The sequence below is a fragment of the Perna viridis genome, chromosome 3, assembly GCF_037379345.1.
Source record: "Perna viridis isolate PV_CMFRI_1.1 ecotype Kerala chromosome 3, ASM3737934v1, whole genome shotgun sequence".
NCBI lineage: Eukaryota > Metazoa > Mollusca > Bivalvia > Mytilida > Mytilidae > Perna > Perna viridis.
In genome coordinates this window covers 24296680-24315834 of record NC_142447.1, presented here as the reverse complement: position 1 = coordinate 24315834, position 19155 = coordinate 24296680, and the positions used below count along the sequence as shown (strand labels likewise).

The window sequence follows — 19155 nt, the reverse complement described above, 5'->3', positions numbered from 1 at the left end:
GAATTTTTTTTTGTCATCCAAGACAGGTAACAGATATAGTGTGCTAGATTTTTCTAACTTAGGTAAAGTTCATCGTTTGATACAAAGTCAACTTAACATCATATTGTATGTTTTCTCTGTGATGATTGAAATCTGTGTAAATGCACACACGGTAAAATATAAAATTTGGCACATAACTTACCTATTTTTCTGACTTCAGGCCAGAAATGTTATTCTTGTGATGGGGAGAAAGACAATATAGAGTGCAACAGACAAACACCAGAGCACTGTCAACCTGGACAGGTAAGGGCTGTCTCATATCATGAGAGAATTAATTACAAAGGACCATCAAGACTTCATATCAAAGATATTGTTTCTATATACCTTTGTTGACTCTTGGATCCCTTTTATTTTCTATTTAGGTTACCCCTTTTCTCTGTTGTTTGTTTTATATACCTTTGTGGACCCTTAGATCCCTTTTATTTTCTATTTAGGTTACCCCTTTTCTCTGTTCGTTTGTTTTAGATACCTTTGTGGATCTCTTTTATTTTCCATTTCCCTGTACCTTTGAAAGTTTTCAGCATTCAGCTAACTAATTATCTTTTGCCATTTTATGATTTTGTAATACTGCATTCACTAAGAAATCTTTATAAGGTAAAATTCTGTACATACCAATGACCATGTATTATATTTATTCTATTTATGATTACTGTGAGATCAAATATTATTGTAGTGTTTCTGTCACTGCAGTAACATAAGCATAATATAATTTTTAACACTGAAATAGAAGCAAAACTGCAAAAATTGATATCACATTTTCAGCTAAAGTAACAAAATTGCAGTACCTAATACATGTACATGTAGTGATTTCTCAATTTACAGTATTACAACAGCTATGATTGTAGTTTGAAGGTAGTGTTAATGTATATTACTCCACTTTCAGGGTTGTTTCACATTGATCAGGAACAATACAATGATAAAGAAAGGATGTATGTATCCATTGTATGGCTCTACCTTTGGAGAAAATGTCCAGTTCTGTTCTGGTAACATGTGTAACAAATATAAATGGTCTATGATGGAAGGTAATAAGACATTTCTTACATTTGGCCATAGTTATTATTATATTAGTTTTACAAATCTTTTATTTTCTTTTATTTTCTTTTATAGAACTCAAACAGAAGAGGTCGAGAAAAAAATTGAACTGCTGTTAATTTTTTTTCAGTACCAACCTTATCAAGATAAAAAATATTTTTTTGTTTATTTCACAAGGAGATTATCTTACAATGTAACAATTCTAACACTTATTCTTTTTTTTGACACAGTTTGAAATTAAAAACTGATGTACAACAACTAACTACATCAAATATAGTATAAATTCAGATTCTTAAATGCAGAAATTATCTTTTATTAGAATCATTATTATTTTGTTTTTTTCTGCATGAAAAACACTGGGTTGGAGGAGAAATAATCAACAACAACAAAATCAACATTTTCTATTTTATTGGTTTCCCAGTTTGACAAATTTAGGGTAGGAGGGTTAATAAAACTAATAATAAGGAAAAACTATGGCCAGAAGGTTTAAAATACATTGAAACTTGTCTAAACCAACCTCAATAGGAACTGAAATTTGTATCCACTTTAGGGAGGTGTTTTGTTATTTACAGGTTAAAATTTCATTGAAAATAATTTTAAAAGACTTAAGAAGATAAATAGTTAGACAGGTTGTCAGTTTCTTCAGGGTTTAGTTTAGACAGGTTTTTATGTTAATATATGATACCTTGACACAATTTATTACTTTATCAATGGTAACTCTAAGGATAATAAAATAATAATTGTTATATCTTATTTTTTTGCAACAGCGAAATTTAAAATCTTTTCATTTTGTTATTTATGAAAAATAAAATGTTCGAAATCATACCAAATGCCACAAAATCATAATTTCACCTCTACAATGATTTTTTTTTCTTAAGCATAATTTTTTCCTAACATTTATTATGAAATAGTATAACAGTCATGATATTTATATAGGTGTAACCTTTGAAAATTCTAAAGTGGGAAATCTCCCTATATTTTCTCTAAGTAGAAGATTTATCAGGGTCTTTGTTTTTATATGTTTTGGCAGGAATTGAAGCAGTTTTGATTTTGAACTGAAAATTCAAATAAAACTGAAAAATTTCCATGAATGCACATAAATCTCTGGCTTTGACACAGGCACGAAAGGGGAGAATATTGAATTTTTCATGAAATATCAGAAGTCTCCTGCCAACATAGGGAGAGTTAACACCTATGTATTTATAATCCTATCTGTTTGTACAGAGAAGGATAAGGAATGTAAACCAATGACTGCCTTGATGTGTCTAGCCAATCTAGTACCTGTTATCGCAGCCGATGGCAAACTGGATGAAAGGTAATGGTTATGTTTCTTGCTAAGCTTCAGTTGTGCTCAATTACTACATGATGATGCCAATAGGTTCAGATTAATTCATGGATAATTTGTAAGCTTTCATTTTTACATGTTCTCAACTATAGTATGCACAATTAGCCATATATATTCCGGTAATATTATTTTAATTTGTATATATGGAAGATGTTTGCAATAATTGTTTCTGACTAGTCATTTTGAAAGGTTTGGATAAGTGACTTGTACTGAAAGCCCAATATTAAGTATACCGGTAATTGATTTTTCTTTAGAATGTGACATTTTAAAAAAAAAATTATTCGAAATAAACTTATACAATTTTCAGCTTGGTTTATAAGAATCTTGACTGTATTGAGAAGCATGCCTCTACATGCGTTATGTCTGAGACCCGACAGATGGGAGACATTGTACCATTGATTAAGCATGGTTTATTTGAAAGCCAATGCTCAGCAGATAGGCGAGACTATGAATGTGGAACCAGAAGTATTGTAGGGTTGGCATTAGCTGCCATGAATCCATCTGCAGATAGAAAGGGCTTTTGCGGGTTGGTTGACTGTATTATATTTTATTGTTATTTTATGATTGGAAAAATATATTTGAACCTAAGGATACAAAGGCTTTTACGTATTCGTAATTTTGTTAGAGGCAAAATAGTGGTAAAAATGTATTTTTGGCAATTTTCACTCAAATCGATTTTCTTGCTTTTTTTGTGCCATCTCAATCAACCATCAGCTTAAGATATCCATGAAAAGTTATATTAGTTGAATTAATTGTCGATTTTGCAATAAATACAAATAATTTGTAATGTTTTGAATATTGCTCAGTTGGTGAGACTCTATTTAAAAGTATTGACAAACTGCCGTAGGACTCATTAAATAGCTTAATTATTATCCAAAACAAAATTTAAAACAAAGGTTGAGAGCAAATAGTCAGGTGAAGGAAAAATATATAAACTTTATTGTCTATTTAACAGACAATTGAATGACACCATGATAACATTGGAATGGGCTCAAAAGCACAATAAGTGTTCAGAATATGAAAAACTGGCTGCCTACAAAGGCATTAAAGCTGTTATGCAGACAGTAGGTGAAGGCTACTGTCCAATGGTTATGCCAAAACGAGAGGTATTCTGCAAGAACGTGACTGGTACTGTTTGTAACAAGACTGCAGCCTTGCAATGTTTTGATCGTCATATGGTCATGAACAAATTTAAAATTGGAATGAGCTCTAATGAGAAGAATGTGTTCTGTTGGTAAGTATCATTTCATCTACATGTATTTATTTAAGTACCAGTCCAGATGAAATTCAAACACTTCCTGTGGTATAGTTGATTCATGGTTTAGAAGAACCCACCTTAACAGACAATACTTTTTGATTTACATATACTATATTTTTAAGTACCAGTCCACATAAAACTCACACTGCCAGTGGTAAAGTGATTCATGGTCAAGAAGAACCCACCAAACAAACGATGCTTTTTTGGTCAACATATCTTATACTTTCACATAATGGTAATCATTTCTGCATTCAGATCTGCATTTTTTAAGAAAACCAAGCATTTATCTCCCAACTGAAACTAACCAAATGAAACCAAATCAAGAACAATAACTCTTGCAAAGTGCCAGTTTTATGTATTATCTATAATTTTTTTTTCTCAAAAATGGAACAACCTAATGAAAAATTAAGACTGGTTATGTGATCAGTACAGAACAGAAATAAAACTGAATTTGATGAGTTTTTGACTTTCTGTCTGATTTTTATAAAGACTGATACTATAGTAACTATAGTCCTTCCTGTATTCAAAAATTTGTTCTTTATACAAAAGGTACCATTCAGTAAATTAGGGTACATGTAATAGGAGGTTTAAATTTGAAGCAAGTGACATGTAGGAGAGTTGACTGTTATGCTCACAAAGTTAATTGATTATTGATTTTCATTTGTCTGTTTTCTCCTAAATTTATTCCAATGAATGTAACGTTCACAGTTTATAGGAACCATTTTATTTTGCAGGATGATGACTGAATTGATGACATGTGTTGGTAATCAGACTTCTGGATGTAAGCCATCAGATGATATGTCAAGTATCCACAGTATGTACAAAGAGAAGATTGGACAGGCTGTATCTCACTGTCCACACCTTCAGATGCACCAAGATATATGTCACCCAGAACTTAAAACACCGACCAAATGTCATCCTGATCTTGTCTATACACAGTGTATGCAGCCTGTCATGGATAAAGGTTGTGGGTAAGATATTATACAAAATATTTTTGTTACTTGTGTCCTGAACTAATCATGAAAAATTAAGGATAATTATACTGTAAACTTATTGATTTTTGTGGTGTACCTATTTTGGCTTGTTTCATGATCGAAAAAAAAAAAATGTAATACAGTACCAGCGAATTGGATTTTCATTTTTTGAAACAATGAAAATTGATACCTGCTAATATTTTCATATGACAAATCCACGAAAATGAATATGTTTACAGTACATGGAAGTATACTTTGCTTATCATTTTATGTGGTTCTTTTTTTGTCAAATAACATCTTAAAAAAGACTAAATCCATGAATGAATGGATCAACTTAGTTTATGATGAATGACAATCACTGTTTTTCATGAATAAACATACCTGGACAGAATTTTTTTTCCTTGATCAGTAAGGTAACTGTACTAATGATATGATACAAGTATCAACAGAATAATTACCTACATTAATCGTTATATTTCAGTATGATCGATGATGATACTGTGAGAGATAATATGATGAAATGCTTTATGGACCTTACCAATGGATGTTCTTACATGCAGCTATTATCAGTATGGAACACAATGGATCTTAGCTTGGTAGAATACATAGTAAACTGTGGTCAGAAGAATATTACTCACATGTTAATGGAACGTAGAGCTGATCGCCTGGACCATTACTTTGCCCGCACTGTTGCCTTTGTTACAGCTAGATCTATGATGATTGACCTGCCTGAACCTACCAGGGAGACACCAATTACGGCCATGCTAAATAAACTTGTTGTGATGAGGATGAACGCCACTGGTGTACTTGGTAATCTGACAGATGTGTCTAGCCAAGGTTACAGAAAGGTCAAGATGTTCTTACAAACAGTTGCTGATCAAAGGTTTGTGAAGTGTTAACTCTCTACTCTGGTACCCATAGTGGTAACAGTAAAACATAAAGTCTGTCAAACAGTGGTAGAATATACAGGAAATACTTTCTGGAAGAAAAATCCTTTTATAGCTTTTTTTCTGGAAAAATTCATGTTATGACCTCCATACAGATTTGCTAGTGCTGTTTTCTGAAGTAATATATCAGAGCCAAGTTATCTTAAATCATAAATAAGCTTGAATTTGGATTTTCGTCAAATCCTTCCTCCACTCAAATTCCATCCAACCAACAACTTCATATTGAATAATTTAGGAAAAACTTCAGGAGTTGAACACAATGAAGAAAATCTAAGTTTGAGATTTTTTTTTCATGAATACCTGATATGAGTACTCAAATGAATATATTGGTTCTAGATTTCAGGATTTGTTTTTATACATGTCATATGCAAGGACACATTTTGAAAGAGAATCACAAATGTAAAAAAAATATTTTGTTGTTTTATCGAAATTGAAAGTAGCTCAGCACATACATTTGTAGCAGAACATGAACTTAGTCACTTATGAATATGGGACATGGGGGATCCCATCTCTTATCCATTACTTCTTCTCCTACACCACTTAATGGAATTGAATAGAACATCCCAGAATTTTTATTACATGTTCCCATTATACACATTTTATTGTAACTTTCATGCAAATCAGTTTAGGGGTTTCACATAGCTAACATGGACTTTGTCATCTATGAATATGGGACAAGGGCGACCCGTCTCTTTTCTGTTTCTCCTCCTGTACCACTGAATGGCATTCAGTGAAACTTTCACAGAATCTTTATTGCATGTTCCCATTGTGCACCTTTTATTATTATTTTGATGCAAATCAATTTTGGGTTTCTCATAGCAAAACATGGACTTTGTCATTTATGAAAATAGGGACATTGGGGAACCCAATGCTTATCTGTTGCTCTTCCTACACCACTGAATGGAATTTAGTACGATTTTCACAGAATGTTTATTGTACATTCCCATTGTGCTCCTCCTATATAAGTCTAAATTTTATCCATATCAATATGGAGGTCAAAAGGTGCATACTATCAAGTTATTGAAAATTGCTCACAGTTTTTTCTAGTTTTTTCTTTATATTTACAGAGCAAGAAGACAGGATGACACACATGCAGTAGCAAGATGCGCAATTCAGTTTGATACTGCATTTACAGTGGCCTTAGCTTTACCAGCCACTTTTGAGGGTCTCTACTGTGAAACCCTTAATACATTTGAACACTGCTTGAGTAAGATTGATGGTGAAATGGTACCAACAATCTATGCTAGAGGCATGAGAGACCAGTATGCTAGATACAGAGACCTTATGTGTTACGAGTATTCAGACCATCTTGTCAATATCAGTAGGGTTTTGATGAATGTTGTTGGTTATAACGAGAGCATGACTACAGATAAAATGCTGTCTAATGACCAGTGGAATCAACTTCTTACTCATATTCAGGAAAGTTAGTTTATACTGTAATTGATGGCAATTGATTTCAAAAAGATTTCTTTGATTATATGATGATTTTGATTTATAGATGCTACAATATATATGTACATGTACCTGAGACCAATGAAACTGTGAAACTGTGATAACCAAAAATAAAAAAAAGGGGGAATAGGCTTATGATGTGCTTGAGCTTGGCTGTTTATTTAAAATTATCTATTGATCACAAAATTAATTTTTCACTGTTTTTATCAAGGATGACCTTTTTTCTGCTTTTTAGTGGAATTCCGCTAATTGAAATCTGGAGTATACTGTTACATTTATTACTTTTTTACTGTTTATTTATTTCCGATTACCAGTTTATGCTTTGTTTGATGACCTTGTAAAATCATCCCTGTTTTATAGTGACTTTCTGCTATGTTTAGTCCACAATATCTGAATCAATTTATAAATTAAGTTGTTGTCATTAATACATTGTGCATTTAGTGTGTTTTATATTTTAGAAGATGATGTATGTGATACTTGGTATATATCGGCTATGATTTCCAATGCTGCCACTTACTTTGTATCAGGGCCATTCAAAACCCAGGAGTCATACGCTGTGATGTGTCTGTAAGTTGTTTTGAATTTTTAAAACAATTAAGATCATTGAAAATATTGTACCAACTTTTAATACAAAATTTCAGTCAAGAATTTTGATTTTCATTTTTTTTTTACTTTTAAATTAAATTTTACTGTCGCAATATATGAATTCACACTTGTCATTTTGCTCTGAACGACCCCAGATTTGTATCCGAACAACCTTTGATGTCAATGAAACAATGTAATTTTAAATTGTGACATCATTAATCTTCAAGTTGAAGTAGAATTTAGTACATAAACAACAGGAAAATATATGATTTTTGTCAATGGCATCCATGAGTGTAAAGATGTCTATACCACTGATGTTTCTTTACACAAAACTGCATATTTTTTTTTTCATCCTGAAAAATATAAATAAGCATACATTTTTTTTCCAACATTCACCTTTATGCTTCAGCATTATGGGAAATTTGAAGGAAACTCTGAAAACCAAACTAGATGAATGTTCTGCAGAAAAACGACAGAAGTATCATATTATACAAGTTATGCAGAATGAGAATCCCATATGTTATGACAAAGCTCTCAATTTGACCATGCCAGCAACATGTCAGGTTGAAAAGGCAGGAGAATGTATTGCCTCTGCTATCAAATTCCTGTCATCAAAATCATTACCTGATCACCAGGTTTGCATGTAAGTAAATACTAACATCATTATGTTTTGATATCTCCACTTTTTTCATTTTGTTTAAAGGTATAACATGATGTCGGTGGGGTTTGTCTATCCACAACTTTTTTTTTACAGTTTTCTTTGCAAATACCTCTTACAGCCACACGATATTTTTGACAACAGCTTTACATAAACACAGGAGATTTTGTTAGATTTAATTTTAGACTGAAGCAACATCATCTTCCTGTTATATTTTGACCATATACTCTGAAAGGACTTTTATTCGTGGATACCAATTTTGGTGAATCAGGGAAGAAACTCAAATTCCTGGATTCTTGAATTTGTGGTTTTGAAGTTATCAGTATACACACCAATTGGAATCAACTATTTGTTGGGAACCAAATTCATGGTTTGACCTACCCATGAAAACCACGAAAACTGGAACCCCACAACCAATAGTACTTTAACAGTAGTTACTCTAGTTGGAAGATGGTTTAGTGATCTTTGCTCACAGTTTTTTTCTGGTTTCCTTATAAACTATATCAGCTAGAAACTACACTACTGTCTTTGTTTAAACTTTGATATTTTGATTAAACAATAACTGATGTATTACAGATGTTGATATAATTAAACAATAACTGATGTATTACAGATGTTGATATAATTAAACAATAACTGATGTATTACAGATGTTGATATAATTAAACAATAACTGATGTATTACAGATGTTGACATGATTTGAACTAGGCTTCAAAAGGATGTAATGTTTTTACATAAAGTGACATTTTTATTCAATTACAGTGATGACTGGGTTTTCATGCTTTTCACATCACTTACATATTAAACTATAGCAAAATGGAACTTGTTTGTCATTTTAAAGAAGAATTTACACCTTGCAAACAAAAAGCTCTCAAAAATTCTTTGAACAATTAAGAAAAAAGTGAATATTAGACCTTGTGCTGTTCTTTAATACTTTTAACTGTTAATGCCCCATTTCTGACCATTTAATTGTCATTACAGGCATCTATCTAGAGCAGTTACATGTGTGTACCACAACACAGAACACTGCAGTCTTGGGGACCAACAGTACATGAACTCTATGAGGCATTACATACAGTCCATCATGGGTAACAGGTGCCCATTGTTGACGGCCATGACAGAATGTGCTGACCCAAATGCCTTTGTTGGAGCTAAATGTGATGTAATGGCTGTGAAGACTTGTACTGAAAGCTTTACAATGACAAGTCCTTGTGGGTAAGTTTTTGTGAATGATTTTATACCTGTTAACCTTTGGAACAGCTTATATGGGAGATTTTCTCCCATTATTTCTGTCTCATGTGGGAAATTCTTGCATAAAAACAAATTTTTTGAGTAAAAAGTTCAATTATTTAGTACTTTTCACAGAAAATACTGTAATTTTAACCGAAATCCATATTTCCATTTGGAAGAGTCTAAATTTTTCATTGATTTTGTTAGAGTTTCCCTGTAATGTGGGAGGGTTAACAGGTATGATAATATACATGCATATGTAGGTATGAAAAGTTTGATATAAAAAGTTTTAGCAGTTTATATATAGTTCTTGTGTAGTGTACAGAAAAACTTGTGAATTTATTTCTCATGCAATAGGATATCTTTCCTTTAAACATGCAAAAACAGTTTTCGACAGGGGTCGTGTGAATGAATGATAAATATATCAGTAGGTGTTAAAAGTTTAATGTAAATTTTTTAGCAGTGTGTTTATATTTGCTTTTTTTTGGCTAATACAGTGTGCATGTAGCACACTAATAAAAGTTGATTTATTTTCTCATGAAATAGAATTTCTCTCCTTTAAAGAAACAAACAGTTAATTCCTGCAAAATTCATTTGACAGATTTTGCTAAAATGATCATGTCAACAGCACTTTTATGTTAATTGCATGAACAAAATAATCACACTTGACATTTTCATTTTCAGTGATATAATAACAATATCGGAATGTGTGAACAAAAACTCCTACAACTGTTCATCATACCAGCTACATCAAATTAATGGCTTTATGGAAATGTGGTGGATAAATTCTCTACAGAGATGCCCTGAGAAAGATCTTGTTACTGAAACTTATTCTAGAGGGTCCTGTACTCCACCACCGACCTGCAACTTGGGAGAGGCTTATGGCTGTGCTGCTAAGTACACCAGTACTGACTGCAGGTAAGGCTTGATTTACTATATCATTGGTAGAGTTTACTCTTTTAACTTCCTACTGTTTGCAAGGGCTTACATTAAAAATCAATTTAGCTGGACCCAATTTAAGACTATATGCATAGATTTTAGTATTAATGAACTTATTTTATCATTTACTTTGCCATCGTCTCATAATATATACACGTATAGTGAAATTTGTCTTATTTAGATCTGGATTAAACCTGAAACTTGGCTAATTCAAGATGTCTTCTGAAGTCCCTTTTTATCAGTTCCAGTGCCTGTCAAATTCATATATTTTATGAAATCTCTTCATAGCAGTTTCAATGCATTTTTACTTACTGAACATCTTCCTAAATCAAGAAAATAATTTAGTTCAAGAAAAGGATCACTTTCGATGTGTACAAATTTTTAAGTTAAATTTTTAATGTCCAACATGGGCTAGTGAACATGGAATATCTGATGTCTTATTTCATGTTAATTTTCTAGTTCAATCTGTTTAGTATTATTTAACCATATTTCAGGGCTTTCTTTTTAGGCTCATTCAATTGTTGCAGTACCCAAAAGTAAACCTGCATTTTTGTATGTTTTAGCCACATGAACAGTGTCAAGACCTGCTTTGAACAACACACAAGAGGTTGTAACAACATTATATTTATGCTTGGCAAGGCAACCTTTGAACTGTATCATAGAACAAATTACCCATCATGCCCTGCAGTGACTCTACCCCTGCCAACCTATGCTGGTGATGCTACAGAATTCGATAAGATGTACCAGTGCATGGATACCTATGTGAAAATGTCTCCTGATCTGACCCCTGGTGCTAGCTGCCAAATTTTCAATAACTTTATTAAATGCATAGGTAATAATGTCACAGAGAAAGAGGCTGAATGGGGAAAGATTTTAGCTGGTCCAGCTTTCACCCTGACAGTAGAAATGATGGAACGGGTTTGTGATGTTCGTATGAATGATGATGATATGGAGATCATTGAAAAGTTTGATGCTTATAGCCGTAGTAGAGGTAATACCATGTTGAATCTTGGCAGTAGTATGGCAAATTATCAATTATGTAAGAAATCCACCTATTTGGATTTAGTACCTCCACTAATAACTGATCTGTTGGTATTATCTTGTTCATTCAACCATCAAAATTATTTACATCTGTCCTTCCATCTGTTTGAATGTTGTAGTAATTATCTGAACTTGCAGTGGACTGATTAATTTCATTTGGTTCGAGTCCAGAGATAACTCTTGAATTTTCCCATACTGGTTAATTACACATTCCTGTGACATGAAATGGATGATTTCAAATATTACAATGGGTCAATAACATAAATAATGCATTATTTTTACACAATAAACATGGGCCTTTGACCCATACCATCATATATTTTGGGTCATTTTTAGCTCACCTTGTGAAAGGCCATGTGACCTATTGCCATCACTTGGCGTCCGTCGTCGTTAACAATTTTTCAAAATTCTTCTCTTCTGATACTACTTGACCAATTGGAACCAAACTTGATATGAATGTTTCTTGGGGTATTGTGCATTGAGCTGGTCTGGGGATTTTTGATCAGTCAATAAACATGGCCGCCATTACTAAAAATAGAACATAGGGGTCAGACAGTAGTTTTTTTGCATATATCTCCTAAACTGTTAGCTTTAACCAAATTCTGACAGGAGTAAAAGTGTTCAGCATAATGAGATCTATCTGTGGTTAAAATTTGGTGAAAATCTGTTGACTCATGTTAGAGTTATTGCCCTTTTTGGATGTTTTTTGCTGTTTTTAATGTTGTTACTTTAAAAAAATCTGCTCCTTAGAAACTATTCGGCAAAATTCAATGAAAGTTGGCATTTTTGTTTTATAGGGTGTCCTTAACGAAATGACTAATTTTTGATTGCTAAAAAAAAATTAGTCTGCCGTTTCTAAAAATAGAACAGTGGGGTCAGACAGCAGATTTTTGCATACATCTCCAAATCTGTTAGGTTTAGCCAATAGCTTTCAATTGCTGAAATGATCCTTATTATAAGGCTTACAAATGTGTCCAATGAATCAAATGGAGTTAAAATTGTCAGACAACTCCTTGTTAGAGTTATGCCCTTAAAAGGCAAAAAATTAACCAGGTGAGCGATTCAGTCTCCTGGGAGCCTCTTGTTTGCTATTTAGGCCCAATGGCTTTCAATAGATGGGACATGCATTGAATGAAAATTTGGTTGCTGTCCATTATTAACTTCCTATTTTGTGGGATTTACGTTACTAGTGGGGGTTATAATTAATATGACAAGGTGTGCAACTTCATGTTGGTAAAGAAGATGTGGGATTTACTTTACTAGTGGGGTTATAATTAATATGACAAGGTGTGCAACTTCATGTTGGTAGAGGAGATGTGGGATTTACCTTACTAGTGGGATTATAATTAATATGACAAGGTGTGCAACTTCATGTTGGTAGAGAAGATGTAGGATTTACCTTACTAGTGGGGTTATAATTAATATGACAAGGTGTGCAACTTCATGTTGGTAGAGAAGATGTGGGATTTACCTTACTAGTGGGGTTATAATTAATATGACAAGGTGTGCAACTTCATGTTGGTAGAGAAGATGTAGGATTTACCTTACTAGTGGGGTTATAATTAATATGACAAGGTGTGCAACTTCATGTTGGTAGAGAAGATGTAGGATTTACCTTACTAGTGGGGTTATAATTAATATGACAAGGTGTGCAACTTCATGTTGGTAAAGAAGATGCTACTCTAAAAGTACTTTCTGACTTTTTGTTTTTACCTCAATAAGTCTTTGCTGGCTTTACCTAATATCTTTCCGATTTTCTTTCCTTGCTTACACATTGTGACAGTGATATTTTTTTTCGTTGTAGTAAATTTTACATGTGATGTATCAATGGGAAGCCAGTGTTTGGCCATGGCTGGTCTACACACAATGTTCTCGAGTGTCATGACAATTGAGGACAAAAACACATTCTGTAATCGGTAAGGAATTATCTTTTGATAATGGATGTATTTTGGTATACTGTGGTACAAATGGAAGTCTATACACCACATGATCATTAAAAAAATGCTTCAATTATTGTCCAATTTTATAAATTTGGCCATTTATTTTTAATTAGGTGGTATATAATTTTTTTGGAAAACAAAGATTGGTTGGTTGAAAAAGAAAAAAAAAAGGGTGGAGGAAAGCCATTTGAATTTGAGAATGGTATTTACCATTTTCACTTGACTAAGATGCGCATGTAACATTAGAATAGAAGTTTGTAATGCGCTTTTTTGTATTGGTTTCCTCCACTGTTACTGTTATAGGAGGTAAAGTCGAAGAATAACAGCTAAATTTCCGACAGATGTTGGGAATGGATCCTGTTACGAAAAGGTGTAATGTTCCAACAGTTAATATAGTTAACTTGGACATTTATTCATACCATGAGATAAATTGTTTCAGGAAATGTAACAAATATTCAAGATCGCTGCTACCAAATTTCCAAAACTATCAAAACTTAAATTAAAAAATATTTCTTTAAATAATGCAAACTGAACTATGGAAAATATGGAAAAATGTAAAAAATAGATAAAAAATTGGAAGGGAATTTGTTTACACATGTAGGCTTACAAAAATTGAGAATTTATCAAATTAATTTGGCAGTAGAAATATATCATTAATAAATGATGGGCTGTCCATAAAATGATGGTATGTCCAATCGGGTTTGATTTTCTACTAGTCAATCATTATTAATAATCCCGATCAGTTGATTGCTCCATGGTAATTGATTACTTGTCATTAAACTTTTCCTCACCTATTTAGACAGCAATTAACAAATTAGAAATAAATGGCCCCATACTATTTTATGAAAGTTCAAAGTTAGAATATTAAAGTAAGATTCAACAGTTATGAGTAAAAGATACAGTTTTTGTGTAGTGTTGAGTGATCCATAAACTCTGATATTATTCACACAGTTTATATACAAATAGGTAATGCTTCAATGTTTTAAATTTTTTTTGTTTTAATGTTCATCTTAAAATAGAAAGTGTTGGAAAATGTGCTGAAGTTAAATAGCAGTTTTTAAGTTATACCCCTTTTGAAATATGTTCATTATATGTGAATATGCTGTACATATAGACATGATGCCTATACATACGATTTCAGATTTATAAATTCACCAGAAAATGTAATAAGCCTATTTCTGCCTCAGAAGTACTTAAATTTTAGTCTGTCCTGTAAAAAAAAATCAAAATCTTTGACTGGCCGTCAGTAATGTGAATTAATTTTTAATGAAGTTATAAGTGTCTTATTCTTTTATTTTATTTTTTTTTTTACAGTTCTGCAACTTCCATGACTAACTGTGTGGTGCCTATTGGCAGATGTTTAAGGACCAATACTGCTCTGAGAAGTGCACATAATATCATTGATCACATCAAGTTATTCTCTGGAGTTTGTGCAGAGAAAACATACATTTGTGCACCAGAAGATGCAATGTATTGTGGGAATGAAATATCTGCAAAGGTGAGGGAGATGGAAATGATGGCAAATGCAACTGTTGGAAGAAATATGTCAATGGATATGATGACTGAGAAAGAACAGAAAGCTTTCTGTGGGTATGTTGATATAAATGTAGACTATGGGTATGTTGGTAGAAATGTAGACTGTGGGATTGTTGGTAGAAATGTAGACTGTGGGATTGTTGGTAGAAATGTATATTGTGGGTATATTGGTATAAATGTAGACTGTGGGATTGTTGGTATAAATGTATATTGTGGGTATATTGGTATAAATGTAGACTGTGGGATTGTTGGTATAAATGTAGACTGTGGGATTTTTGGTATAAATGTATATTGTGGGTATGTTGGTATAAATGTATATTGTGGGTATGTTGGTATAAATATAGACTGTGGGATTGTTTGTATAAATGTAGACTGTGGGTATGTTGGTATAAATGTAGACTGGGATTGTTGGTATAAATGTATATTGTGGGTATGTTGGTATAAATGTATATTGTGGGTATGTTGGTATAAATATAGACTGTGGGATTGTTTGTATAAATGTAGACTATGGGTATGTTGGTAGAAATGTAGACTGTGGGATTGTTGGTATAAATGTATATTGTGGGTATATTGGTATAAATGTAGACTGTGGGATTGTTGGTATAAATGTAGACTGTGGGATTGTTTGTATAAATGTAGACTGTGGGTATGTTGGTATAAATGTAGACTGTGGGTATGTTTGTATAAATGTAGACTGTTGGTATGTTGGTATAAATGTAGACTGTGGATATGTTTGTATAAATGTAGACTGTGGGTATGTTGTTACATACTGAATATGACATGTCAAAGTCTGTATCATGTCATGGGGTATTAACCTGAGACTCCTTTATCACTCTCAAAGGCTGTGGCCTGCAGGGTTATATAGGCCAAGGGTTAATACTACATGTGATACAGATTCATTATGTCATATATTTTAACTACTTCAAGTATAGTCTATGAATGGGTACGATATTGGGTATGTGACATAGGTCTAGGGGTGTGATAAAGGGTAGCGATATAGGACTAGGGGTGTGATACAGGGGATACGATATAGGCCTAGTGGTGTGATACAGGATATGCGATATAGGACTAGTGGTGTTATACAGGGTATGCGATATAGGACTAGGGGTGTGATAAAGGGTATGCGATATAGGACTAGGGGTGTGATAAAGGGTATGGCGATATAGGGTAAATGATATAGGGCTCAAAAAATAACTTATGCATACGTAATATTTTAATCTAAATGCATGTATATGATATAAATGTAAACTATGGGTATTTTCACATAAATCTTTACTGTAAACATTGACATATTCCAGTAAAAAATATTCATGTCAGTTTAATTTCCCTATTACAGCTTGAACTGCAAAATAAGCGAAAAAAAAAAAAAGATTTTCATGGTTCACAGTAAATAGGTGTGTGCCAAAAACAGTTTCTGTTATTTGCATAAACAGTCAAATTAGCGCTGTTCCAGTAAAAGATATGAGGGACGGGGGAAGGCAATTATATGTATATGAGTGGGTGTTCAGGTCTCTTGAAAAAAATATAGAGTTTGATACAAAAACATCAAATTTTTAAGGGTGACTCCCCTGGTGAAAAAGTGCTTTCCCTGGGTACCTCATATCTTTTAATGGAACTGTTCTTAAATATTTCCTCCATTTGTGTCCAAGGCACAGAATTCTGAATTGACTATTATTGACTTTAATATTTTAAAAATATTACCATAAATATAATGTATGTTAGTAATAGTTGGCGAACTGTGAAAATTATTTGATTGTTTTTAGTTCTTGGTTATATTATGGGATATAAATGACTTTGGGTGGGTTTACACTGAGTAAATGCAAAGCTGTTTAGGTTGCATGTAAACACTGAATAACCACAAAGCTGTTGAGGTTGCAGCGTAAACCGACCCAAAGTCTGTTATTTCCAATAATGTAACCAACAATTGAAAACAATTCTTATACATTTATTTGAACTGAAAATTACCAGGCTCCAGTGCACAAAACCTGAATAATTACTTAAGTCTGAGAAAATTCTTACTGTTTGTGACATCAACAATTTTAAAGACTTTGATTAGAGTTCAGTGTTCTAGGATTCCTATTTCCCGTTACCCAGGGCAAGTGAACTTTGGGTCAGGGAAAATTAGGTACTTTGTGACACTTTCGCGTAGGAAGTTGAAAACTTCATATGCTGTAAGGATTTGTTTTGTTAGGAAAACAGTCATTGACTGTGGGAAAGTTGATTTTATATGGATTTTTCCCCTGAAAATTCCTAGAACACTGAGAGTTACCATGGAAGTTAAGAATATTCTCAGACTGAAATATTTATTAAGGTTTTGTGGCGCTGGGGCAATATTTTTTATAATGCCAATCAATTCTGTCAACATCATCAGTTGATAGCCGTTGGTAACTGACATGGATGCTTTTAGTATATTTGGATACCAATGGAGAAGTTCCATAGTTAGGGATCATGGCTTAAATAACTAGTTAGTTTAAACAAGATGGACAGTATTGCTTGAAAATGCTGAACTATTCAGAATTTGATAGAAAATAAAATAAAATGTGATAGATAAAACTGTCTTTGTGGAGATTTGTGGATAAAAGCAGTTAAAAAAAGCGATAATACAAAACACAAATATTCATAGCGAAGTATCAATTTTTTTTTTTGTGGAAATTGTATCACTTAGAATGACATGAATTTTCTGTATTTATTATTAGTGACTTTTTTTTTGTTATAAAGATGTTGCTTACATTTCAAAAGTATGTTTTACATTTTCACAGGGATGTTAACTCAAAAATGTTTATCAATATTTTATTACAACTATTAACAATGTATTTCAGTATGTATGAGGAGAGTATGGAATGTATTCATCGTTTGACCTTTGACTGTAGTCCAGAAGTAGGCCAGTATGTCAAACAAAGTGTCATGACCGCTGTCTGTCTGACCTATGACTTCTCCAAACACTGTCCATTAATAATGGAGACAAAGCCCATAGATATACCAAAGTGTGTTGATAAGGGCATGGATGACAGAGAAATGACGTACTGGGACAATCAAACCAGAGACAAGACGCAGGATGGTGCAGTGGACAGGACAAATAACAGTACCATGGAAACCAACAAATCCAACTGTTCACAGACTGCGATTGAACTGTGTGTCAGTGATTTGTACATGGAGCTGTATGGAGCTTTCCTTGACTGTAGCAGATTACACAGGTAATATAATTAAGACAGTCCTTGATCTGTTTAAGTATATCCCATTTGTACCACTTTGAATTGCCCTATGGACATGTATATCCAAGAATTTTTGTCATACTTTCTTAGTCTTTTCATGGCTGATTAAGCTAGTATTTGGTGTTGACTTGACATAATGTTTGTAGACTTCCACCTGTGTTTAGTTCTTTCACAGTTTTATCTCCTGTTTTTAGGTACATCAAATGTATAGAAATAGATATAATATGCAATTTTAAGAAACAAAATTTTGATGGCTATAACATTTGAATTACATGTATGTGGTATCAAGGCTGACATCAGTGTAAATTTTACATGATGAAGTAAATGGTGAAATATTTGTTGAATTGAGTTTAAGTTTTTCTGAACTGCCTTGGTGGTGTTTAGGTAGCATGCTTGCCATAAGTGTGGGAGTTTGTAGGTTTGATCCCACTGAGTCACACCAAAGACTCAAAAGACATAAAGATCTGGGTCAGACTACTAGTACAAAGTAGTCTGTTTAATATGTCAATCCTCCTCTTCCTGAAATGTGTGAAATATCGGCAATGGTATGTCAAATTTTCAATCAATTAATATTTTTTTCTTCAACAGAAAATATGTGAAGACAATGAATTGTATTCATGACTACAGTAAGAACTGCATGATGAGGGATCCAGCTGTGATGCCCTTGGCTGTCTCACTTCGTAGTTTTATAACAGAGCAGGTCTATTATAAATGTCCCAATGTTGTCATGAAACCATGTAGAGAGCCAGACAATTGTAGAATTGAGGAGGCCCATGGCTGTTACTGGAGATTTACTCAGATCAACAAGACAAGTAGTGAAAGGCGTGAAATGTGTCTGTAAGTTTTTATTTGTCATGAATTGATTATAAGTAGGATCTGTTTGTTTTGAAGCATTTCTTAACCTCAGAACTGGCCATGAATATATGGGAGATCTCCCATGGATCAATTATGTTATGTAGGTGGAAT

At 32.9% G+C, this 19155-nt stretch overlaps 1 protein-coding gene across 2 annotated transcripts in view; it reads left to right on the top strand.

Annotated features, from left to right (window-relative positions):
* Positions 1-19155, top strand: part of LOC148621544 (uncharacterized) — a 97085-nt gene that overhangs the window by 58632 nt on the left and 19298 nt on the right. For both annotated transcript variants that reach the window (XM_088576042.1, XM_088576043.1), the window contains exons 63-79: positions 200-282; positions 923-1061; positions 2296-2386; positions 2724-2942; positions 3372-3650; positions 4409-4645; positions 5130-5531; positions 6663-7018; positions 7506-7614; positions 8042-8275; positions 9273-9506; positions 10206-10439; positions 11024-11451; positions 13306-13417; positions 14756-15031; positions 17797-18171; positions 18778-19026. In XM_088576042.1, the coding sequence (XP_088432168.1) occupies positions 200-282; positions 923-1061; positions 2296-2386; positions 2724-2942; positions 3372-3650; positions 4409-4645; positions 5130-5531; positions 6663-7018; positions 7506-7614; positions 8042-8275; positions 9273-9506; positions 10206-10439; positions 11024-11451; positions 13306-13417; positions 14756-15031; positions 17797-18171; positions 18778-19026 (4057 nt within the window). The remainder of the gene's footprint in view (positions 1-199; positions 283-922; positions 1062-2295; positions 2387-2723; positions 2943-3371; positions 3651-4408; positions 4646-5129; positions 5532-6662; positions 7019-7505; positions 7615-8041; positions 8276-9272; positions 9507-10205; positions 10440-11023; positions 11452-13305; positions 13418-14755; positions 15032-17796; positions 18172-18777; positions 19027-19155) is intronic.